This window comes from Coccinella septempunctata, chromosome X (genome assembly GCF_907165205.1).
Source record: "Coccinella septempunctata chromosome X, icCocSept1.1, whole genome shotgun sequence".
Classification (NCBI taxonomy): Eukaryota; Metazoa; Arthropoda; class Insecta; order Coleoptera; family Coccinellidae; genus Coccinella; species Coccinella septempunctata.
The window spans coordinates 12,630,543-12,657,476 of NC_058198.1; the positions used below are offsets into that span (position 1 = coordinate 12,630,543).

General features: G+C 35.5%; 1 protein-coding gene across 1 annotated transcript in view; it reads right to left on the reverse strand.

The window, feature by feature from the left end:
* LOC123321598 overlaps nucleotides 1–26,723 on the reverse strand; it is a 252,674-nt gene extending 225,951 nt beyond the window's left edge. The window contains exon 1 of the mRNA XM_044909278.1: nucleotides 26,373–26,723. Coding sequence (XP_044765213.1) covers nucleotides 26,373–26,705 — 333 coding nt within the window. The 5' untranslated portion in view covers nucleotides 26,706–26,723. The remainder of the gene's footprint in view (nucleotides 1–26,372) is intronic.
* Between the last annotated feature and the right edge of the window lie 211 nt (nucleotides 26,724–26,934).

Sequence of the window (26,934 nt, forward strand, 5' to 3'; positions counted from 1 at the left end):
TCAGTTGGCAAGTGCTTCGGCTTTTTCAAGTCTCGTATATACCATTCCGTTTGCTCCATGCAGTAGAGGTATAACTGTCCGTTCTCGTCGTAAGCATTTTTGCATTTTCCAAGCCGAGTGATCTATTTTATTCAGTTCCCTTAATCTCTAGTGCTATCTGTTATTAAGCAGTTCTGTTAGAGCATTTTTCAATATCTGATTATGCTTATTCAGTTTCTTCTTGTCTTCTTCTCTTTTTGTTGTTCAGAAACGAGCAGGAGAAACGATTAGAAGGACCCTAAGAGGAGTACCACTAGAGAATGTATTTTATTTTTCGACTTTGTTGGACGATGACTTGAATATCAACAGAATGGATCATCTCCACACCTGTTGATCGAGGGTTGGGGCTTTCGGTCCATTTCTAATTATGTACTGTCGGCTCTACGATCAAGCAAGCCAATCGGTAGTATGTAATCATTCCAATTTTGAAATCTAACTATTGTTCAGTTGTTATTATTATAACAATCTACTCGGAGTGAATGTCAGTTGAGTGCTAGGTAGAGCATTTTAAATCATCTGGAGCAGAATATAGACGAAATCAAGATTGTTTGTTCCAACATCACATACTGAAAATTTTGATCATTAATAAAGAGTCGTTCAAGTTTGTTCCTGTACTAATCTGCTAGGTATATCGATAGATCAAAACACTCGTGACTCCTGAGATCTAAGATCAATTTTGTTATCTAAACCTAGAAAGAAATGAAATGAAATTGAAATGAACACTGTGAAGACAATTTAGTATTGATTTGATGTGGCCCATACTGGATTCATAATTAAACTAGGAAAACTGAATTATATGATTTTTACTACGATCACATAGAAGGAGTATCGATAAATCTCCGCTTCATTTGGTTAGTCTTTGGTTTAGTGTTTAGTTATGCGATGCTGATGAGCTTTGTTGAAGAGGAAAGGTATGAAGATTTGTGACCTGGTGGATGAAGATAGACGATGAATCTACTGGTGAGGTGAATCTGTCTAATGACAGGTGGGTCTATAATTAGACACATCTGTCTGCATAAGCATATCTATCTGATGTGCGAATTTCTAAATTACTATTTCTCATAAGGAGGATATGCTTTTTGTAATTTCACTCAGCCCTTGAGAACTGAAAACGGGGAGTTTTATTTTCTATTCAATAGTAAAATTATTGAAATATGTAAGTACTGTTACGATCCGTTTATTATGGTTATATTTTATATTATAAATTATTTTTATATTACAAAGCAACGGAATCGCAACTTATAAAAAAATATTTAATTCTCTACTAAAATAAGTGACTTTTCTCAATTTATTCTGACTGACAATTCCATATCTTTTTTTTTATGTCTCCATGCCTACCCAAAATTTAAAATTATTTTTAGAAAACTTAAACCATAACAAAATCCCCAAAATTAAAATATTTATTCCCCAAATTGAAAATTTTGGGAATAAACATTTTAAATTTAACAAACTGAATTTTACACAAAAAAAAAATTCATTAATTATTAACCTAAATCTTTTTTTCTTGAACTTTTTATGATTTCTCCATTTTTTTCTCTTTTTCCTCTTTAAATAATTTTCTCTAATCCATTCCATTTTTTCTCTTACTCTTTGGATGATATTCACCCATTTTCTGTTCCTTGTGTAATTCCACAACAGGACAGTGAATTTTGCTTTAACTTTTCCATTGAAATTCCATTTTTTATCCCCTAACTTGATTATTTCTGACGTAGAATTTTCTTTGTACATGACTCCTTCTGATGTTTCATTTTGTGTTTCATCATTCTCCTCTATTTCATTCATGTCATCATCCAGTTGTTCCTGTACCTCTTTTCGAATATAATGCTTTGTAAAATCTAATTCCTCCTGATTTCGTCTGTCTGTCTCTTTTTGTTCCATTGATAAAATATTTGTTTCTTTGTTCTCCATTCTCTCCGCACATTCTTTAATTTTTCTTTCTATTTCCATACCATTTTGACCAAATTTCCCAAATTGTTCATCCACTTTGTTGGAATGCTCATCAAATTTCCTAGAAAGTTCATCGAATTTCTTGTTCATATCTTCTCTTATCTTTAAAATAAAATGCAGTATAATGGAATTATTGTTTTCTTGAGCTCCAGCTAAACTCTTGTTTCTGGATTCCATATTTTGAGTATTTCTTTCACTCAAATTGCCCCACGTTGGTTGCGCCATTTTGTTACGATCCGTTTTATTATACTTTTATTTTATATTATAAATTAATTTTATATTACAAAGCAACGGAATCGCAACTTATAAAAAAATATTTAATTCTCTACTAAAATAAGTGACTTTTCTCAAATTTATTCTGACTGACAATCTATCTCTTTTTTTTTATGTCTCTATGCCTACCCAAAATTTCCTAACACAGCAAACTAAACGAAATTATTTTTAGAAAACTTAAACCATAACAGTACCTACCTATTTGTAATTCGTTAATCCGAATGAACTGGACGAAAGTCTGCTCTGACAAGTACATATGGACATCTATCGGTGAAAGGTAAAACTCCAACAGAATCCAAGCGAAAACTTTGCGAGTGTTGTTTGCACTTACATCACCGGATGGAGCTCTTCTGTTGGAAGATCAATAACGAAGGAACGAGAAACCCCTACCTCAGATTTTGTACCGTTTCTGAAAAAACCTGAAATTGCCGATTTTCGTACTATTTTTTCAATCACAAGGCCAATTTGTGATTAAGGATAGTGTTTTTCTCCCATATTATCACCCCTATAGAGGAGGTTTATATTGAGTGATAGGAATCTGTAGAAAAAACAATTGTTTTAATTTACATTTACTTAGGTTATCGATTAACTACTTAAAATAATTTCAAATAGGAGAGATAAAACAATAATCTTAGTTCAATATAATTTAAAATCGATATCCTTCTTCATAAACTGGCCCTGTGATTAAGAAAAATAGTTCGAAAATCGGCAACTTTAGGTATTTTAATAAAATTCTGATTATTTTGGAAACAGTACATTTTCGTTGAACTAATGTTGGTGTCATTTGTTAATATTTGGTCTACTCTATCGTGGTGTGACGTTTGATTCACTAGTTTTGGGACAGCCTGTATATACAATATTTTCAAATCATCAGAATTAAAAAAAATCATCGATAGAATCGATCCTAATATGACTCAACATCGTTTGTGATGTGAATAATCGGAGGAACACTTGACTCGTGATCACTGAATCAATCATAATGTTTCGTTCAAAATATTTTTGAATGAGAATGGAAATGGAAATTACCGATCTCTATATTTTTCTCAGCATATTAGGGAATTTTACATTGAATGCATTTCGATACGTTTAACCCTCTGAAACTCAGAAACCATTTACAGAACTTGAAATTTCACCCCCTCTTCTAATAGTCCACATAATAAATCGAAAATAGATCTTAGAAGGGAATAAAGGGTTTGAAACTCGATGTACGTATTTATTAACCCTTAAAGAGTCGATTTATTCTGTGGACTCTTCCAAGTTCTGCGAATGAAAAGCTCTCTTTCTCAAGGCGCTATGAATATGTACATCGAATGTCAAACTCTTCATTCGTTATTTGGTAGGAATAAATAAAGCTATCTAAAATAAATTTTTTTATTGTAAAATATTAATAAAGAGGGAAGTTTTTCGCAAAACAAGGTTACCCCTTTCAATTTTTTGAAAGCTATCTTGGCAACAGAAGACAGGCTGTCGTTTTGGACTCGCCTGGGGGGCGGCATATGTCATCTGAGGCCTCTGTTCTGGAGGGTATCTTTCAAGGCACAATATTGGGGCCGATCCTCTTTGTGGTCTATATCGATGATCTACCCACAAGGATTCAGGATGAGAATTTCGTGGTTGATATGCCGGTGCGTCGGGATGCTTGCTTGTTTGCGGATGATACAAATGTCATAGTGAGTGGTGACAATATTGAGACCCTATCAGAAAACATACGAGAAACAATGCAGCGTATTCAGGGTTGGTGCACGGAAAACAAGTTGAATCTGAATGCAGACAAAACCAACATTGTCATATTTTCTAACATTAGAACTAATCTATTATTTCCAGAGAAGATTACACTTGGTGATGGTGAGGTTCCTGTTAATCAGAATACCAAACTGCTAGGCGTAATGATTGAAAGTAATCTGGGATGGACGTTGCACTGTGATGCCTTAGTATCCAGGTTGAATTCCGTCATTTATACGTTCAAGATATTGAGAGATCAAGTCGATGTGGATACCTTAAAAACGGTATACTTCGCAAATTTCCAGTCTCTGCTGGCTTATGGGCTCATATTCTGGGGAGGTGGATCACAGGAGGAACGTGTATTCATTGTACAGAAAAAGGCACTGCGGACAATGTTTAGAATGAGCTACAGGACATCATGTAGGAACATTTTTAAAGCGCAGAATATTATGACTCTTCCCGGCCTTTATATATACAGAACCATGCTTTTTATGCACAAAAATAAGAATTACTTTCAGGATTTTGAAAACACGAATAATACAAGGAGAAAGTTCGCATACTTCTTTCCCACTCATAAGTTATCTCTCACCGAACATAATCCTATGTACACAGCAATAAAACTTTTTAACTTTCTCCCGAAACACATAAGGGACATTAAGGAATACACTACTTTTCGTAAATCACTTCACCGACTCATCATGAATATTGAACCTTATTCGATTTCTGAATTTAAGTGCGCCTGTGAGCGCTGAAGCAGATTTTCTTGTTCTCTGGTGTCTATCAAGCTATGTAATGTTTTCTTTTGACTTGTTTTCTCTTTATTGTCGTGATGATAATTTGGAAAATAAATGCATATTATTATTATTATTATTAATTAATCATATCTGCTTCATTTAATTCTTGTCAGTTTGATGATTTCTAAATAGAATTGGAAACTGCTTTTCGGCCACCATTTTCAGGAGGCTATAACTGAGCACGGGGGGGAAGGGACCTCAAAACAGAAGAATTTATATGAAAAACCCACCCTATTTTTTGATAGGGAATCACTCCCTAAATTTTTTCGCAACTATTCGTATACACCCAGAGCAGATCTGCAGTGCTGGACTGATCATAGGCCGGTAATCTCGAGAATGAAGATCTCAATGCTCCCAAAATACCAACGCAAGCCAAAGTAACTAAGAAAGCGCCTTCAAATCTACTAACTACAAAACTCTTCTACACCACCGGATTATAACGACGACATTGAGACTCATTGGCTCCGTTTCAAGTCATCCCTTGCAAATACAGCGAAAGAAATACTGGGCACAGAATGCTCCCGAAAATCCCCAGACTGGTTCGCCGACAGCGAAACTCATATTGCACCCCTTTTGGAGGCAAAACACAAAGCGATGAAAACAGCAATTAACAAGCCTGGCGATGCCCAAAAAAGTCTTATAAACATAAAACGCGAGGTCCGTCAAGAAAAAAAGAAAAATCAAGCATAGCTGGTAGAAAGAGAAAGCTAGGGAAATACAAGCTTGCGCCGATAACCATGACTACAGACGTTTTTTCGAAGCTATTAAAACTGTTTATGGTCCAAGCAGAAAAGCTAGCTTTCCTATAAGAGATGCTGATGGAGCTATCCTAACTGAAGATGAAAAAATACTCGAAAGATGGAAGGAGCATTACTCACAGGTCTTGAATCAAAATAGTGACTCGGATTTATCCATTTCAGACCGGCTCCCGCGTATAGTCCGATGACATCGCTTGATGACGAAATCTCAATGTCGGAAATCATGGGTGCGATACAAAATATGAAAAATGATGTCACCAGGTCTAGACGGCGTTCCAGCGGAGATATGCAAAGCCCTGGATGAGGACATTTTCAATAGTCTCCTATCACTATTCCGCAAGATCTGGGAACAAGGAGATGTGCCACAAGACTTCAGGCACGCTTTAATTATCCAACTCTATAAGATCTAAGGCGATATGTCAAATTGCAACAATTACAGGGGCATATTGTTGCTTAGTGTGGCGGGTAAAATTCTCTCGAAGATTAAGGCTGATTAGCCATAATCAGACGATTGCCTGATTCCACTCTTAGAAAAGCCAATACCTGAATTCCAGTGCGGCTTTCGCCCAAATCGAGCTACGGTGGACCTAATTTTTACACTGCGACAGCTGCAAATGAAGGCCCGTAAACAGCAATCAAGGATCGCCTACATCGATTCAAGTAAGGCTTTCGACTCGTTGAATCAGAGAACGCTGTGGAAAATCATGGGACGCCTTGCCTTGGAGTTCCCGAAAAATGCTTAGCAGTGTATAGAAGCCTTCATACCAACAACACCGCTAGAATATAGCATGATGGCTCTACAGCCGACCATTTCTTAACCAACTCTGGAATAAAACAAGGCTACGTGTTAGCGCCTTTATTGTTCAATATTTTCGCCAAAGCTGTCTCGATAATTGCTGACATGAGTATGCTGTAAGAGGAGTTGGAATGAGATTCAGATTTGATGGAGGCCTATTTAACCTGAAGCGCCTCAGAGCAAAAACCCGTACAAAGATAATCGCAGAACTTCAACATGCAGACGACTGCGCACTTATCGCTAGCAGCTCAAAGGATCTACAAATAATGTTGGACACATATGAACAGATAGGTATGTAGTCGACTCGAGCTAAGGAAAAAAGAGTACTCTGTTTGAACTGACTGCAACCCAAATAACCTAAATCCACATATGAACAAATATACATAATATTTAGTCCGCCAGAAAGCCTTCAAACACATATCAGCCTGGAGAATGAAACTCTTAGAACAGGTCGAGCAGTTCAAATACTTGGGAAGCTTCATAAATACTAGGGCTAACCTAGACACGGAAATACACAACCGTATCAATTCGGCATCACGGGCATTCTGGAAGCTAAAGAACAGAGTGTTTCAAAATCACGACCTCAATCTGCAGACCAAGACAGCTGTTTACAAATCAGTGGTCCTCCCAACGCTTCTATACGAAAGCGAAAGCTGGACGTCCTACAGGCGACATATTAAACAGCTTGAACAAACGCAACAACGTCATGTAAGACAAATAATGCACATCAGATGGTTCCACAAAGTTTCGAATGCAGAAGTCTTGCAACGCGCGAGTTGTATAACAATTGAGACTCAATTAACTAGGGCCCGACTCAGATGGAACGGCCACATTCTGAGGATGCAAGACACCAGACTTCCCAAAATAGCTCTGTATGGCGAATTTACAGAGGGAGCCCGGAAACCAGGAGGCCAGTATAAGCTGTTCGAGGATATTCTATATCGATTCCTAGAATACTAGACTATGATTTGGTTTCATCTGTAAATAGGGAGAAAAATAATAAACCATACACGTATTTAAAGTGGAGGAAGAAACTACTCAATTTTGGGTCAGTTCGAGTGTGCAGCAGGCGAGTGTAAGTTAGGGAACCAGAAGGTCATAGTGCTATCAATATATAGACACAGTGGAGGCATAATAGGTGTATTTTTCGAACAATTGGAAAACGTCCTTTCTCTCATGCTGGAAGAAAACAAGCTAGTTGTAATAGCTGGTGACTTCAACATAAATTTATTGGACATGTCACGTAACATTAGGTCAGAGTTTTCAACACTGTTACAATTGTACCAGTTTCATCCCACAATAAATGAACCGAACCAACATACAAGTAGTTGCATAGATATTTTTTTTATAAATTTTTCAGTAAGCAAGGCTGTTGTCCTCAAGATTCTATCTCAGATCATACAGGACAAAAAATAACATTTAAATTGTCCTCAACCCCTAAAAATGTTTTTACTTATCGCAGAATATATAGTGAAATAGCAAAAATAGCATTCAAGAACGGAACAAGATGAGAGAGCAGGATTGGGAGTCGGTCTTTGATCAGGAAGAAAATGATGTGAGTGCACAATGGGAATGTTTTATTAATATTTTCCATCTCATTTTTAAAGAACATTTGCCTTTGAAATTGATACATGTTAAAAATAGAACTACAAATTATTACAACACGCCAGAAGTTATAGTAGAAGTAGGAAAAAATTATATGTTTTATTGTTATTAAAATCGCGGAACAAATGTTTCAAATCGTTATATGATCAAGAAAAACAAAGATATGATATGTCATTATTGCAAGCTGGAGTTAATTACTATAATGTTTGAGTATTAATACTCAATGCTATAATAATAAGATAGAATGTTCTGACAATAAAAATACAGCCATGTGATCCTTATGTGGGGAAATAAAGGGAAAGAACTCGAAGTTGGTGAAAAATATTATAAATTTTTTTATAGCAAAGATCCAAATTGTTGAAAGATGTAGATAAGGTTCCCTTCTTATACAGGGAGCCATACACCAATCAATTTATATTTTTGAAACCAACTGATTCAGAGGAAATAAAAATAATTTCGAAAATTAAAAATAAATTTTCCAGTGGTGTGTATGATGTGCCAATCAGTGTTATAAAATAATGCACTGATGAAATGAGACATGTTTTATCGTACATTATAAATAATTCCCAAATATGGAAAATTTCCTTGTAGATTAAGGTTTGCTTTTATTAAACCATTATATAAAAAAGGAGATGTGACTTTAATCGATAGTTATGGGCCAATAAGTTTATTATCAAAATTTTCAAAATTATTTGAGCATGCTTTTTGTGATAGACCACTCGTATTCTCAAATGAATGTAATTTCTTCAATAGTTCACAATATGGATACTTGGAAGGTAGGTCAGCACTATATCAATTTACTGAAATAATAATTATTTTGATGCAATCACATGTTTTGCAGAAGGCACTCATATCATTCTGGATGATGGTGAATTCAAATATCTGGAAACCAAAGCGGAATTGGCTCTCGAACAGTTAAAATCTTGATAATAAAAAAATCACGCCTATAAACAGGGAGGCAATGAATACAATAATAAGGATAAATTCAGATGCATACCACCCGCCGATATGAGTATCAACAAATGTTACGATCTGAATTGAACTAGCTAATTTGCCATCGTCAAGGCCCCAAATGAAGTACGCTCCATCGAAGAAAAGCAGATGCTGACCATGGTTTCGGTCTCATTTGACCTCATCAGAGCAACATAGCATTTTTCTACGATGGAGAACGTTTGGAATTGATGGAACTTTATTCAATATTGACAAGTGCTACTGGGTACTATACATTTACCCAGAGCGCCACCCAATATGAATTAGGGAAAATATGGGACATATGCTATTGTCTTCGTCTTGGTTTGGTTTCTATCTGAAGGGGATTGAATCGGACACCGTTTCATATTGGGTGGCGCTCTGGGTAAATGTATAGTACCCAGTAGCACTTTCCAATATTGAATAAAGTTCCATCAATTCCAAACGTTCTCCATCGTAGAAAAATGCTATGTTGCTCTGATGAGGTCAAATGAGACCGAAACCATGGTCAGCATGTGCTTTTCTTCGATGGAGCGTACTCCATTTGGGGCCTTGACGATGGCAACTTGGCTAGTTCAATTCAGAACGTAACACTTGTTGACATTCATATAGGCGGGTGGTATGCATCTGAATTTTTCCTTATTATTGTTAAAATCTTGGTTCACTGCTAAAAAGTTGATGATTAATGATGAAAAAACTAAGGTTATTTCATTCAGCACTCAGAGATCTGTTAAAAGTATATAAAAATGTTCAAATTGATGGATTAAATATTAAACTTGAAGAGTCAACAAAATATCTGGGCTTTACATAGATCAATACTTAAAGTGTACTAGCCATATTGATTACACGACTCTACAAAAAAAAAATTTCGTTCTTTGTCCTAACGTTTATTCTAGGATTTTACGGTTGATTATGCACAAAAACGAAAATAAAATACTTTGTTTTGGTATAAAGTTTGCTTTCTTGATAGTTATAGTAATAATACTCATTCTTCATTTTTTTTATAATTTTTAATACTTTCAAAAAGATCGCGCGTTGAGAGTGGGGTGTTTACCCTTACAAAGTGCCGCTGGAGGGCACTCGAGTCATAAACAACGATCAGGTGTTGTTTACAAGCCCAAACAAACTTTAAATATCGTCAAGAAAGTGTAAATACGATGCTGATGCATTTTGTTTTATATGTGGTCAATTTATTAAAATTCGAGGCGTGAAATACGAATTAAAGACATCTCACGTTCTCTTTAAAACCTATGAAGTATATTTTGATTTTCCTGTTTGGAATCAAGAGAAGCCATGGGCTCCACATGTTGCTTGTAGTTATTGTAAAAGATGTTTGGGGGTTTAGTGAGAGAAGGTAGTTATGAACATTGAATAAAAAAGTAAAAGCGTGCACTTTTGAATTATTTTCCACTTTTTTCGTAAGTTAATTTAATAGTAAAACTCTATTAAATAATAAACATATTTATTTCAATAGTTTTATTTTCAATAAAGAATTTAAATCAGAGATTTCGAAAAATATCGAAATCAGTCTCCTGAACACAAAAGCAAACTTTTTCATGCCATATATTTTTTTTCGTCTAATTAGGATCTAAACTATCGAAATTTTATGCTTTGCAGTCAAAGTCAAATTTGGTGTTGACCCGTGTTATTTATCAGGAAAGCATCTCTAAAATTGGATATGGCATTCCTTTATTTTCAAATTATTTAGATTATGAGACTTTGAAGATAGTATATTATGCAAACTTTGAGTCGGTGCAAAGATATAGTATTATATGCTGGGGTTCTAGTTCGGAGGTGCAAAAAGTATTTTTCATACAAAAAGAATTTTAAGATTATTGTCTAAATTAGGAGTTCTCGATGCATGTAGAGGAGTGTTTAAAAAAATGGTATCTTGACAGTTTATAGTATTTATTTGTATGAATGCCTAATTTTTCTCTTCAGAGGCAAGGCCATCAGTTTCGCAATAAATATGCCATGGGTTGACTAACAGAAAAACATTCTTTATACTTGTGTATACAAGTATATAATAATGAAAATCGAGAGAATTAATGATTTTAATTTATTTAAGCATAAAGTGAAAGAAATGCTTATTAAATAAGAACCCTACTCTCTACTAGAGTATCTTGATGTTCAGTGGGGGTGGAAAGTATTTTATGTAGTTTTTGTTGACACTATTATTTAGGTTGTATTGTGTGTAGTATAGGTGTATAAAGATTGTTATCTATCTATCTATATATTGAGCGAGCCTTCCCTGAAGACATTCGCCCCTTATCAATATCCATGCATGAGAACGCCGGATGATGGCCATCTTCACTAACAAAAAGTAATGATATCGATTGAAATTTATTTTGAGAGGATTTTGCATCTCTTCATAAACTTTTTAGGGTTTTCACTCCCAATCTCTGAAACAAAATCAATTAAAAATGAAATCAAAGATTTGCTCCTGCGTAAATTCTTGCACTAATTTGTCAGGAGCAAATTAACTAGAAAAAATTGTTGCCTGACAATGAACTCAAAATAAATAACGTTGAAATTATAATTCTTCGTAACGTTTCGGAGTCTATATCAGAGTCCTTCGTCAGACGGAAAAATCTACTTTTGAAAATCTTCTGAATTGTCGCTTTTTGTCTGACATTAATTGTCAACACACAGAAACAGAGACTGCACAGAAACGTTGATTCATTTAATTTTGAAATTACCGGATGACAGTTCCTTCTTTAGTAAATTGATCCAAATATGATCTATTCCTATCGAACAATTTGCCAAATTATTATCTTGATCTAATAGAATACACGTAGACTCTTTAATTTTTCGTTTAAAATGGTCTGGTTCTGTCATTAAAATTTTAGTGTTGTCCCAATCCACAGAAAATCAAATCATTAATGATGCCACAGAAATATTCCAGTCCGATTCTCATTTTTTTGAAAAAGATATGAATTGAATAATCAACAAAAAGAAAACATTTTTGAAGCCAACTGAGAAAACACTTCACGAATTGGGACTGGAATATTTCTGTGGCATCATTAATGATTTGATTTTTTTACCTGGTAATCTGATTAGAGATATGTACGTATTTGAACTTTTTGGAGATTTCTATCGATCAAGTGTTACCGCATGTTATTGGAAATACTGCAAATTATACTTCGTTAAGAATATTTCGAGAACTAATGCATAAAATGAAAAAACAATTACTGTGCTGAAATCAGTATAAAAATACCTTTCAAATGAGGTATCACTCACCCCATCTTCTCTATTCAAAAATTGGGGGTGAGGGTTGTAGTAGCAAGGGTTGAAGCGCTATGCGTCCGTAACCTACATCTTAAGTTGTCCCCCTCGAAACAGAAATCGACCTGTCCGAGCATTTCTATCGAAAAAATTTATTTCGTCTGTAATCTCGTCTGTTTCGTTTTCAAATGGCCACCCTGTATATATTTATTTCAGCCATCATTTTTTCATTTTCAGCTTCAGCGAAATTATTTCTGAATCAAGCTGTCTAAGTTTATTATCTAAAATTTAGAGTTTTTCAGCCTGGATTGAAAGTCGGGAAGTCTTTGATACTAATGAAATACTTGTAGGACAAACTGTTCTTTCCCTTATAATGAAAAATATTCGTTTTAATACCAGTTTTGTCAAAATATCCCCTGAAATAACCTATTAATGATGAAAATGATCTGTATCAAAGTGGTTGAGCATTAAATTTTGAGTCGAATGGCATCAAGGGCGTTTTTTCCACCTATTTCAAAAAAATTGAATTTCGAAGTTGAGTCACTTTCGAGCATACATGAAAAAGTGAGCTGTTGTGTTTAAAACTATCAGGACACACATAACACAAGGTCAAAACTTCGGAGATATAGTGTCAGTCTACCCCTTACAATATATCAAAAAGGCGTCGCAAATTTCACACAATGATTTACAATTTTCTACTCACGACATCATATCACCATCATATTTCTGGAACCCAATGACAAAATTTAAATTTTGAAGGGATGGGAAGGTACATTTAATCTAGAGGTTTTTACCGAGAAGCTACAAAATATATTAGGCAAGTTTTGTTGCAGATGTACTCTACTGTACAGTATGTTTTTCTGTATTTATTTCAATTCATATTAGAATAGTGATCTATCTCTCTTTATTATGAAATAGTTTCATTTTGAAATGTTTTGCATGTTTCTTTTTTTCTCAACAGGCACTTCAAGATGCTCAATTTTTACAGTTTGTTTAACTCCAGCGAGAAGCAGAGACCACAAAACAGACACTGCCTAGGTGCGTCTTTGTTTCTCAAAGGATTTACAATATGAGTTGACGTGTATTTTCAATTACAATGTACAAAATAATAATAAAAATAATAATAAACCCGCCGATCTCGGGCTTTGTGCATTCTACGTCTTGTAAATTTCCTCGGTTTGAAAGCATTTGCCCCATAGCCATAGAGACATGTCAGCCATAGAGCAATGTCAGCATGAAAATGTCTTTTTTATAGAAAGAGAGAAATGATCGTCGGGCATTTACTGGTCTATTTTTTGTTCACATGGAGATTGGTGTGGACCAATCAAAATTCTAGAAAAAGACAACTGCATGCCCGACGTGCGTTTCTCTCACTTCGTCACTTTTTTTGACCGTATTTCATCCATAGATATAAAGGGTAGGCACAGTCCATGTCTATATGTCTATGATTTGCCCATGAAGTCAGTGCAATCAGTGGTTGCACTTTCTCTTTTACAGACAGGATAAGGGGAAAGTGCTGAAGCTTGTCAACAACAACCGCAGCCTTCTGGAGGAAATTCAGCTCTTCTTTAAATACGATAACTAATCCGAAGGGATAGCGGAAGCTGGGCAAGGATTTTTGACATCCCTCTATGGCATCTGTGGAATATTTGGATAAGTTGCGTTTCTCTCTGCTCTCCAAATCTCTGGTGAAATCTGAGTTAAATCTGGCGTCCCTGCCACCTACGTCTGAAGCAACTCGGCAGCACTGCTTCAGAGCCTACCTACAGGTGCAGATATGTCGAGGGCATGATATAGATCCTCTCCAGAGGAGCTGGCAAATTTCATCCTTCGGTCTTACCGACATTGAAGAAACCACAATCTCCTGTAAGTGTACAAAGGGGTGTAGAGGAAGGTGCAGGAAAGCCGAAATAAAATGGTAGGGTATTTAATATCTGAACATGAATACCGATGAAACACAAAGTTGAAATTATCAGTTTTCGAAAGTGGCACAACCTCAAAATGTAATTTTTTTTAAATGGGTGGTGAAAAAACGCTTTCGTTGCCATCCGACGCAGAATTTAATGTTCAACAAATTTGATAGAGATCACTTTCGTCATTAATAGGTAATTCTAGAAGAAATGTCTTCAAAATTAGTGCTGAAACGAATATTTTTCATTATTCTGAAAAATTTATCAACTTTGGGAAGTTGTATAACGAAAACGGTTAGTCCGAAATAGTCTGATCTTATTTGACGCCAAATTCAATGCACAACATTCATATCAAGCATTTTCAATAAATTTCCAGTCCTACGGAAGACATGATTGAAAAACCGCGAAATATTCCCTTCAGGGGGCACATTTTAGCCCCTCCCCCCTACTTATGCGCAACTCCACCGAAGCGTCAACCTACAATATTCATATTCATATTAGGTCATAATTAAAGCCATCGAAGAAAAAAATTCTTTGATTTCAATATTCTCATAATTGAATGCTTATTCTATTGGACTTTTTGTGTGTTCGACAATTGTGAATTGAATAAAGAAAAAATATTTTTAATTAGGTACAGTATATTTTCCTATACAGTACATTTTTCCTATATTTTTCCCGAGTCGAGAGTAGTAGGTGCTTATACTCCGGTAATTTTTTTGGCAAGATGGCGGAAAGTGAAGAAGATACCGAAATTCGCTCCGGCAAATCTTCGAAAACAAGTGTGCTCATTGCGGAAAAAAGCTGTAGAAGGTGCTAAGTGCTTTAACTGTGAAGGAATATTCCATTATAGTTGTCTGACACAGTCGACAAATAAAAAACCTGCCACCTGCAAACATGTAGTGCAAGGTGAATCCAAGGAAGAAAACAACTATCAAAACAAAATTTTAAGTGTAGAAAATGCCTATCTGAAAGAGTTGCTCAAAGCAGCGGTAAAAAAAATCAAATTCTCATAATGAATAACCAATTACTGCTGGAAAGAATTATATCATTCCCAGCGAGCACAAACATCCCTGGGATGTTTTGGGATGTTTCGAAAATGTTGGCATGAGGATGTTTCTTTGAAACGTAATATGCACTTCCCAAAGAGGTCTCCAAAGGCTATTGGAAATCTTTATTTGTTCTGATCTGTGCCATCTGTGGCATTTCTTCGTCTACCTACTGAGAGGTACTGTCGTGTTGAAAATAATGTAAACGTGTGGATATCTTCTCTTGGCGTCGCATAGTTTGCCTTGGGAGGTTTATTCCAAATAAACAATATACAATTCACCTATTTCATTTTGCCGCCATTTCCACTTTCTTCGTAGTTTGGACTGTGGACTGTTCGGAGTTGAAAGTTGATTGGTGATTTGTATAATATTAACTACTTCTGTGTTGGTTTTGATTGTGAATTTAGGATCGATCTCTTCATAGTAACCAAATACAATTAATAAGTAAGTATTACATGAATTAAATGTATAGTATAATGTCCAGAAACATACATATAACCTCAAAAGAATCCACGCTGCGTGGTTAATATTATTTGTGTATTTGGGACTAGGTATAAGAGATCATTGTATTTTGGTTGGAATAATCGAATGGTATATGGAAGGTTATTATAATTATTCAAGAAATAACTTTCTAAAGTTTAAAGCCATATCATCGAGGATTTCAACATATTTCGATAATCGATCTCTGCCGTTGATAATTCCCAGAATATTTTGTAAGATTACTCTTCCGACGATGATAATAATCATTCATCACTTGTGAATCACAAAATAATTCAAATTGTCCCAGAAAAGTTCTTGTTTTTGAAAACTCCTTCAAATTGTTGTATTGTATCTTTAAATACCAGTACAAATAATTAAATAAATAAAATCGTTTCGCAAGTCAACCTGGTCAGGAGCTATACAACTCAAATCTTCCAGATTCTTTCATGCAGCTATTTTCTCTGTTATTTTAATTGGAAAAAATCATCTTAACCTTCATATATTTTGTGAATTAATTGTTTGAATTGTTTTTATTTTGTAGATGTGATCCATAAAAAATTCCAAATCACTAGGAAAGTATTCGAACTCTATGCCAAAGATTGGTTAAGGCATATTAGGCAGAGGAGGAGGGACGATAAAATGACGGGAAAATAAATTTTTCATAATTTTTTTTTTCATTTTCCCTTTCGGTACATCTAAAATTATAATCAGTTTGTTTTCTATTATTTCTGTTTTTTTTATGTTGAATGTGATATTTCTTTTTGGTTATTTATGTTTGTTTCATTGAATGTGATATATTTTTTTGTTTATTCTCCCTTTCTGTAGTATAATATTTATCAATTGTTTTTTGTTGTTCAATTCTTTATGTGAAATGTGATTTCTTTTCCTTTTGTACCTGTTGAAGTATCATTAAAATATTTTTATTCTTATATAGTATTCTGTATTTCATTTGAAAACTTTGTAGTTCATTTAAAATTGAATGTGGTATCCTCAAACATTCAAATGAAAGAAAAAACTCCTCACAAAAGAATTTCATATAAAGTCTTACAAACAGCGATTTCGTGTGCGCAAAGCGCTTTAGAAATGTTCTATTGTGTACATGAAAAGGCTATCAAAAAAACTTCTGAGTAGTTCTTTTTGTGACATCCCAGGGACATCCATATAATAGCCGCCTGCGGCGGACATTGGCTGTTCTATAAAAGTTCTATTCATGTATAAACAGAACATCGCAGTGGATGTTCAATGTCTCGAAATCTCTTACTTTTAACATCTCTGAGATGTTTTTGTGCTCGCTGGGTTGGAATCTGAAAATCTCAAAACATAAAAAGTTATGCCCAGGCGAAAAAGCCCAAAAAACACCAAATATAAACAACAAATATAGCAGAGAGAACATTTCTAACAAGGTACGACCAAACGAACTACCAACAAATCAGGTTATCACAGTGGAAGAAAACAGATCAACTATTATGTTGTCTCACTACATGACAGATCTAAGATCAAATGTCCGAGCATCGACTTTGGACATCAAAACCTAACCTAAATTGAAATTATGTCAAACACAAACAAAACAACGCAGGAAACTCAAAAACAATCAACCATACAGAAAACTGTTGACTTTAAAGAGAACGATGAATACAGTTCAGTGGAAAATAGACGAAGGCCAAGAATCAAAAGAGCTAATATCGGAACGGCACTACTTCAAAAAAGTGATCTTGATAACAAGTTTCAATCCATCAAACCTAATGGAGAGAATAAAAAACTATGGTTTTTTATCTCTAGAGTAAAAGAAACGGTAGAGGAATCTGATATTAAAACTTATATATCAGAGAAAGCATCCGTGGATATCAAGGACATAAATATGAAGGTTTTAGAAACAAAATTGGGAAAAAACTTCAAAAGCTTCATGGTAGGGGTACCATTGGACTTGAAAGAGGAAGTATATGAAAATGCGTTTTGGCCTACAGGAATATCTTTTTCACGTTTCAACTTCATACGTGGCCTACATTTTTTAGATGCGAATTGAAACAACCACTACAACAAGCAAATCCAGAATAATTAAAGCAAGCCTCTACAATTTTTCATCAAAACCTACAATCAATGGGTAACAGCAGGGATCAGCTAGAAGAAATTTCAAATCAAAATAAACACATAAAAATTTTATGCCTCACGGAGCATTGGAATACAGAAGACCAGCTAAAATATTTTGGCATAAAAAACTTCATACTCAGAGCATATTTCTGTAGGAATAAAAAAGAACACGGAGGGGTCGTAATATAGGTATATGAGAAACGAAATAGAGGCAGTGGAAAGAAAGGACATAGCTGCAATTTCTGTGAAGGGAACTTTTGAAATAGCTGGTGTGGAATTCAAACTAAATGGAAAAAAACACATTTGCATGACCATATACAATAATGGTAACACAGAGGTTATGATTAATGAACTAGACAAAATTTTGTACCAACTTGATAATTACATCATTACTACAGCAGGAGATTTCAACATTAATATGCTGGAAGATTCAACAAAAAAAGAGCAGCTACTTAATTTTCTAAACTGTTACAACCTAAAACAGACAATATTCAAACCAACAAGGATAACTGAAACGAGTGCAACTTGTATAGATGGAATCTACACTAACCTAGACATCCCCTATGCTATGATACAACTGTTTGGAATACGCATATATCGGATCACTCATCTCAACAACTGACCTTTCAGACAACACAAAGCAGAAACCAGTTCACTTGGAAAAGAGTATATTCCAAAAAAAATAAAGAAAAATTCAAAGCTTCATTGAAACAAGAAGACTGGTATCCGATATAAAGGGTGTTTCATGAGTCGTTGGCCATAGCCCAATGGTGAATGCAGGTCTTCCAGGTCTTTCAGAAAACTTAATTGTTTTGTATCCTAAGGCTATTAGTGTCGGAGATACGGGGTGATTAATGAATATTGACCTAAATTTGCGATAGCCATAACCCTGTAATGCAGGGTCCCATTTCGATCAAATTTTGTGGGTTTGTTAACTTCGGAAAGCTCTCCCAAATGGTTCATGAAATATCAATATTTTCAGGGCAGTACTCAGAATATCATGATTTTTCATTCAAACTCCAAAATCTATATTTTCCACATACCTTACAGAAATCTCGTTATTGCCATGAAAAAGTACATAATTCATTCTAAGAAATTCAATTTTCACTTTGCATGGCACACTTGTCACAAGGGAATAGGAACCGGACGAATTCATATTTGATGTAATTTTTTTCGAAATGCGGTCCTGTTTTTATTCCTTCGATGATAATATTTATTGTCCTCTGCCGCGATTCTGAATTATTTCAAATTATGTTCAACTCTTCTTCATTTTAAACCATCAGCACATACTGAGTGTTCGAAAAAAGTGTTTAAAAAAAAGCAAATACACTTGAGGATTATATTTTCAAAGACGGTTTACATCATTTGTATCTGAATTCGATATGTAATTTCAGAAGAATTCACAGCTCGACTTTGCATACTTTTAAACACTTTTGTAATTGAACATACCAAATCGGTTATGCTGCAAAAAAGGTTTCATCTTCAGTTTACGGCTTAAAGGTTGTCTCCAGATATTTAAAATGCAATACCTTGAAAACGGTATATTATGCTACAATAGAATCGAGATTGGGATTTGGAACAATATTCTTCGGATCAGGAAATATGACTGCTCTATTTACTCTATAGAAAAAGGCAATAAGAATAGTTTTCAATAAAATATTAACACTATATGCAATATATATATTCAGGAATGCCTCATATTCATACATAAGAGCAAAGAACTTTTCAGACAACATATCAATGAAAACAAGTCGAAGTACAGCATAAGAAACCTAAATTATAAATATGTGCCGTTCAACTAGCACTCAAAACCAAGTGGAGTATAGGAGTATGACATTTTTTAACGCTTTGCCAGAGGCAATGCAGAAAGAACAGGATCTGAAGAAATTCAAAAAATTGATCCATAAATATCTGATTCAAATAGAACCATACAATATTGAGGATTTTCTTGGCTTCTCATATGAACGAAATGTGATGATATGCTTATATATGTTTGACACCATTCCACTTGATTGATTTTCTGTACGAGATTTGAAATAAAGAACATTTATTATTATTATTCTTCAATATTTTCCAATATATTTGTTTGATAGTATTTTTATTTAGAGCACTATTTGATGTTGCGAATGACTTTTCGAATTAATGAGTGCTAAGAGGATATATATACTCTCAATTCGAATAAACAATGCTCTACTATTGAATGATTTTCTCTGAGGACCCTCACACACGTAGCTCTCCTTAACACACACTAGTGTTTAGTTAGGCGGAGATCGTGTACAGGGTGGGCAAAATTGGTGATACCTGAATTACAAATTTTTCAAGCCAACGAGATAGAGGAAAATGAATGGCGCATTACGGTCGTCCTTTTTCGAGAAACTAATAATGCCATCAACTGCATTACTCTATCTCCTTTTGTTTTCGAGTTATAGGTCAAAATCAAAATTTAAACTTTAGTCATTATCTCTGTTTTTGTTTAAGCTAGGATGTTGAAAAGAAAACATTATAGAGACACTTTTTTGATCCAGTGGCGTACTATGATTTTTTCCAACAGGTATTTGCTGAGCTATAATATAATTTTTTTTTAGGAGAACAGTAGTTTAAAATGACTGAGAAAGACTGAGGGTGATGTATAATATATTTCTGAAACGATAAAAAAATGGCGATTCTTTCTAAGTCATTTTAAACTACTGTTTCCATAAGAAAAAACACAACTTCATGTTATAGCTCAGCAAATAAACCTGTAGGAAAAAATCATACTACGCAATAAAATTGCAATAAAAAACTATCTGCATAATGTTTTCATTTCAACATCCTACCACAAACAGAAACGGAGATAATGACCAAAGTTGAAATCACCGAGATTTAAATTTTGGTCTATAACTCGAAAACCAAAGAAGATAGAGGAATGGAGTTGATGGCATTATTAGTTTCTTGAAAAAAGACGACATGAATGGTACATTCATTTTTCTCTATCTCGTTGGGTTAAAAAGTTGTAGTTCAGGTATCACCAATTTTGCCCACCCTGTACATGACGATTTTGAACATTATTTAATAATGTATAAATAACCAAATTGCCAAATTGCTATTAAAGATGTAAGAAGTTAATAGAAAAGAAATGTGCAATTCAATCTGGGGGGCAAGGGGAGCAGGTGGTAACGCCGACAACAGGGGTGTATTTTATTACACCCAGTAATACCAACAGTAAGAATGTACCTGATATTCCTGATACTGAAAAAAACTCAGAATTGGAATCGCTGTATGGAAGCCTATCAAAATTCATTCAATTTTGAATAACGTAATTTGAATAAAGTTCTAGCTAAATAATCAATTAAAATAGATACTCATAATAATTTTTTCATCTAATATTAAACAAAGGTCTTTCAGGAAGTGAGATCTGAGGAAGAAGTGTGTTGTCTGTTTGAAAACTCACTAGAGAAAGGGTGAAGAAAACCTGGAACCCTTCGTCCGAGGGAAAAGTTGGACGAAAAGTTGGTTGAAAAATTGTCTGCCGTCTGTGTTGCCCAAAATGCTACAACCAGGCGGCAGAGACGACCCAGTGATGGGAGGCCTCAGTTGAGCTGGGATTCAGAGGTACCTGGGATGAGGGAATAGAACCTGAGAAGGCTAGAAAGCAGGCTCTGTTATATCTTTACTTATTTACATTTTGAAAACTCAGAATTGAACAACTTATAAGTTTTCCAAAAGTGACTTTTATTTTTTTATATATTAACAACTCTCAAAAAATATAATTCAACATTAACAATCAAATTCAATGATGTACTGATATTTTCAATAATAAATTAATCTAGTTCCAACATACTCCCCCGCGAAATTATTGAAAACCATAACGATAAGGCGGCTTCTTCTCGTTGTGATTTCTTTCTTCTCTTCAACTTTATTTAAATGTCTTCCTTCTTAGTTCAGCTCTATGTCTGTGTTCTTTATTCTTGACTGATCAGTTCGACCTTTCGTTGATCTAGTCGAATCTTTGATTTCCCGGGGATATAAACGTTGGAAAGGTCGTAAAAGTTCACCAGTCGTTGTTTTTACTTTTGCTACTCTCGACACTCCATCTCTTCCGGTGTAAAGTGCTGATATTCTTCCCATTTTCCAATCTATCCGTTCGCTATTTTCTTCACCAACCAGAACTATTTCGCCAACTTCCAATTCACGTGGATTCCGACTACCAGAGTTAACCAGTTCTGCAAAATTTTCTTTTTTGAAAGAAGATCTTTGTCTTACAAATTCCTCTCGGAAAAATTCTACTTTGTTGAATTCCTCTTCTAAATCTTCCTTTTCAGTTTCATTTGATAATAACATACCTCTAATGTTTTCATCTGAAGAGAATAATCGGTCACCCTTGTCTTCTAATTGCCTTAAAAGGGATAACACGTCGTCTTTGCTTCGTTCTTTGTCGCTTATTTTCAGGTCTATTTCTGCACATATTTTCTTGAAGTGTTTTCTTATTATTTCTCGTTCTTTCTTGAAACTCTCCATTATCACGGTCGCCAAATGTTATATCTTTACTTATTTTTATTTTTTTATATATTGACAACTCTCAAAAAATATATTTCAACATTAACAATCAAATTCAATGATGTTTTCAATAATAAATCATCTAGTTCCAACAGGCTCTTCAGAGCCCAGACCGGAAGGACACTGCAGAGTCTCGAGTGTCCTTCCGCCAGAGGAAGAGAGGTCCGTAGCACATAACACCTCTTACACAGCCAGCGCCGACAAAACAAAGAGGGATCTATTTCCGTTGTGGAATGATTCTGGTGGATTGTGAATTTCAAGAGTCGCCGGATTGGCTCCTAAAGTCGGTGCCGCAGTTGGAATCTTGGGAAGGACCAAAATTGGTAGCGTTGAGTGGAAACGACATCCCAAGGCCTACCAACTATCATTTTCCCAAGAAGCCTGGAGATGGAACCGGTGAAGATCCTCAATATTGAGGCATGGAAAGTACGGCACTCCAAAAAGGGGAGCAAAGGTACGATCTTCACGAGGATCTTCACGATTGGGATTGATCTCCAATCCGAGAAACCTATGAGGAAAGACGGATGCCACCTGAACTTCTGGTTCGAGAGCATCCCAGTTTCGGTGATAGGAAGGGAAGGTGGCCCTGAAGAAGGGTCGGAAGATGTGGAGATGCCCTTCACAAACCAGGAACGCGGCTACTCCGGTTTTGCTGAGGCTCCTGGGGAGGCAGAGACTTCCTCTGCGCCAAGGGGGACTGGGAAAAGTTAGTCGATGGCTGGGGATTCGATTGCGGATGAGGAAAGCTGCTCGAATCCTTGAGAGAAAACCTCTCATATGAAGTTCGAGGAGGGGTAAGTGGAAATGAAGGAGGGGGCAAGCACACCATAAAATGATCCTTCATCTTCACCAGGAAAGCGCAGGTAAACCTCCATGACATGAACGGTCCTTCAGCTGTGATTGAAGGTTTTAATGCAAACTTCGTGATTGAAGAAATAAGTAGGATAACACCTACTCCCTCCACATGTCAAGAAAATATTATAACTAATCTAGATGATAAAACATCAGGAATTTTGTTGAAGAGCATATCTCCGATCACAGAGCACCTACGAGGATGTATTGATATCTAGTTAACCACTTATGCTAGAACATCAGTTCCGTGCATAAAAAAAATATTGCGTTACCATAGCAACGAACAATAACTCATTTGAAGTGTTAGTGTGAAGTTTGAGGTCAAAAAAGTAAATCAGAGTTACGCAATAAATTGAAAGAAAAAAGATCCACCGAAATAATGAAAATCGACAAATTGGAGTATCGAGCCATTATCAAGTACCTGTATTTAAAAGGGTTGAGAGGTAAGCAGATTTACGAAGATATCCTAAATACCTTTGGTGATCAATGTCCTTCGTATGCGACCGTGAAAAATTGGACTGCAAGCCAAATGCAAGGTTAATTTTCCATTGAGGATGATGACCGATCGGGAAGGCCAGTTTCTGTGTCAGTGCCCGAAAATATAGATGCAGTTCATGACATGATTTTATCAGATCGTCGAATTGGGCTAGAACGGATATCTCAAGCACTGAATATTTCATACGAACGCGTTGATCATATAGTTCACGTCAATTTGGACATGAGAAAAATTGCTGCAAAATGGATCCCCAAATGTTCGAATGTTGACCAAATGCGTGCAAGGGTTCTCGATTTGAAAACGATGTAGACTTCTTAAACCAAATTGTTACTATGGATGCTACTTGGGTACATATCTACGATCCAGAAACAAAGCAACAATCGATGGAATGGCGACACTCTGGTTTTCCAAGACCTAAGATCAATGGGCTAATGACCTTGGTAGTCGAAGCCGTATGTTGAAACCTAACCTAACCTACAATAAGACATGGAATTGTCATTTCGATGATAGTGGCAAGTTGTTCATACTCCAAAAATTTGCTCTGGCGTCTATGCTTGGTCTGAAGTACCGAGAATCATGTAGGGGTAGATTCAGACAAAATAAAATTCTCACTTTTTTGGTCTCTATCTTTGAATGCGTTCTTTTTTTGAGAAAAAAATCCACACTATTTCAAGGATCACCGTTATACAAGACGAAAAATACCTTTTCACCTATTCATGGTTTGACTTTAACAGAAAAAAACACCAAATATATGTGCATGAAAATTTATAATAAACTACCTGAATCAGTATCGAAGATTATCAATCACAGGCAATTCAGAAAGAAACTTACTGATGTAATTATTGCATTCCTAATTCTATTTCAGAATTCTTAAATTATTCTTTTTAAATTTCCACATTGTAATCAAATTTTTTTTTCTACGACGATTTTTCATTTCCTTGTAATCATTGATTCTGAGAATAAAGTTGTGTTATTTGATTGCAAGGTTCTTTGCGAGGTTGCTATTAGGCATTGTCGTGTTTCAAGAACCCTGGGTCAACAAAGAAGGCCAAATTGAGGGTATGTAAGAAATCAAACCTGATTGATGACCAGAGGCAAGTATCCCCACCTGCCTAATAAGGAAAATCATGAAATATATTTTTGTTTCAGAATACATATCTCGGTACTCAAACTCAATTAGGGTTCACCCCAATGTTGTGGGCGTCGACTGAGACTAAGACATTGCCATTCCATCTGTATACTTCGAAGAAGATCTTCCAATAAGACCTTCAGAGAAGGTGCAGGAACTAGACCGGTAGTGCAACAGTAAACGCTTTTCAATTAAAATTGGTTGTGATGCAAATGCGCATAACACTGTTTGGGGAAGCATCTGAAATGAGTACACTCTTTAATATGTCTTAGGTATCAACCTCGAGACTACTAATGTGGAGACAACACCAACATTCGTCACGAGAGCAAGGAAAGAGGTTCTGGACTAGAATAAAATAGAATTTTATTAATCCTTCAAGACTTAGAAACTTCTTGGACGGTGATGAAGGAACCATCAATCTCTGATAATACTATTATCGGGTTCAGGGAAGAGGGGATACCACCTCGGCTCTCCCGATTCGAAATCCAATAAAAACAGATTGGTTTATTTATTTATTTAGAAAATACAGGGATACAAACAGAAGTTCTTATTTCCAAAAAGGCTTATGGTGTGCCATATTACCCGAAATTACTCTAATAAATAGGGTTAGGGTGTCCTATTTTGAAGTAACGAAGTTTATTGAATTTCGTATAAGCGTAAATGATGCAAAATTGAGAATATTTTGTTCAGATAGAAGCGTAAGCCCTAGTAGGTACCCAAGTTATCAGAACAATCGTATGATCCGTTCTCTCGTCTAATAGGCCATCCCATAAGGGATATCCTGGATATTTGTCGATTACTACTATTCTTTCATAAACATAACAGCTATTTTGTGTTTTCTAGAAATCAGGATAATACTAGAAGTATATTTCCATGTTTTCATCCTAACCATACTGTTGCAAGTTACGACAAGCATCCTCTGTATGTTGCAATTAAGGTTTTCAATGTTTCACCCATAAAAGCCCCAAATATGCAAGGGTAAAATAGCTTCATAAAGGATCCACAAATATATACCACATTGTGCACAATATAACCTTCGGTAATAATATTTCTTCATTTGTAGGTGATGTTCATGGTGTTCACCAAATTTGACTTGTTTCATCTTTGAATTCGCTATGAATGGTTGAAATGAAATATTTTTTTACTTCTTTACTATAATCGGTGCTAGACATTTCTGATTCGACTAACTTGTAAATACTAAGTCCTGTTATTTTGCCATAAGCCTAGGTATGATTTTCGCGATGATTTTTCATAATCTTTAACTATACATAAACTTCTCAACGAATTGTTGAATTTCATAACATATTTGACAATTCATTTCAGGAGTGACGTCATCTTATTGACGGGCTCATGACGAATTGGTTTTTCTCGGGATTCCGAGACCTACTTTCGCACAGCCTGCTCGCGAATTCCATCAGCGAATATAGGACAGTGAACCAGCATCATGCCGTCAGGATGTTTAATCGATATGGTTTAAGGATTCTCTTAACCATCAAAATGAAATAGTCAACGCGAATTGAATGGATGCGAAATATTTATCTCAATTATCCATGTTAGAGCGCTGTTAATGACAGCCCACTTATTGTAGGACTCAATATTGTTATCTTCACAACTGAGCTTTGAATGGATCAAGATCTGATTCTGAGTGTTTATCCGTTGGGACTCGAAGATTTCGATAGTATCTAGTTGTTCTAGATCCAAACTTACCTTTTTGCTCAATGAAGAGGATTCCTCGCTACCTCTGATGAACCTTTCGAATTTGAAACTGTTGGATCTGTACAGTTCGTTGTCACTTCTTTTGCTGCAAAATTTTTTGGTGATAGCTCGGGATTTACACGACTTACAATCCTTCACGGATTCCCAATCAATATTAAATAATCCTCGTGTTTTCTTGTTGATATCCTGCGATGGTTGCCGACGTGATTTGCTCCTTCGGCGACGTCTAACTTTCTTACTGTCCTCAGGAGCATTTGTGTTTTGCAATGCAACATCGGATTCTGTTCTTTTTGACAGTCCCACTCGCTTAAGCACTCTTTCCATAACCACGGCGAATCGAACACTAATATTGTTCACTCTGACATTCCCTTCCGCGCTCTGCAACTGATGCTCGGATCGGATGGGATGGAAAGAAGTCATATGTCAGTTCGGATGTTCTACCCTTTCCGACGCTGATTTTGCAGTGGCGTTAGCTACGTCGCGACGCGACGTCGTGTGGACAAGACTCGTGAACTTCTTCAATCCTGTACGTTTTTCGATCATCCATTTCATT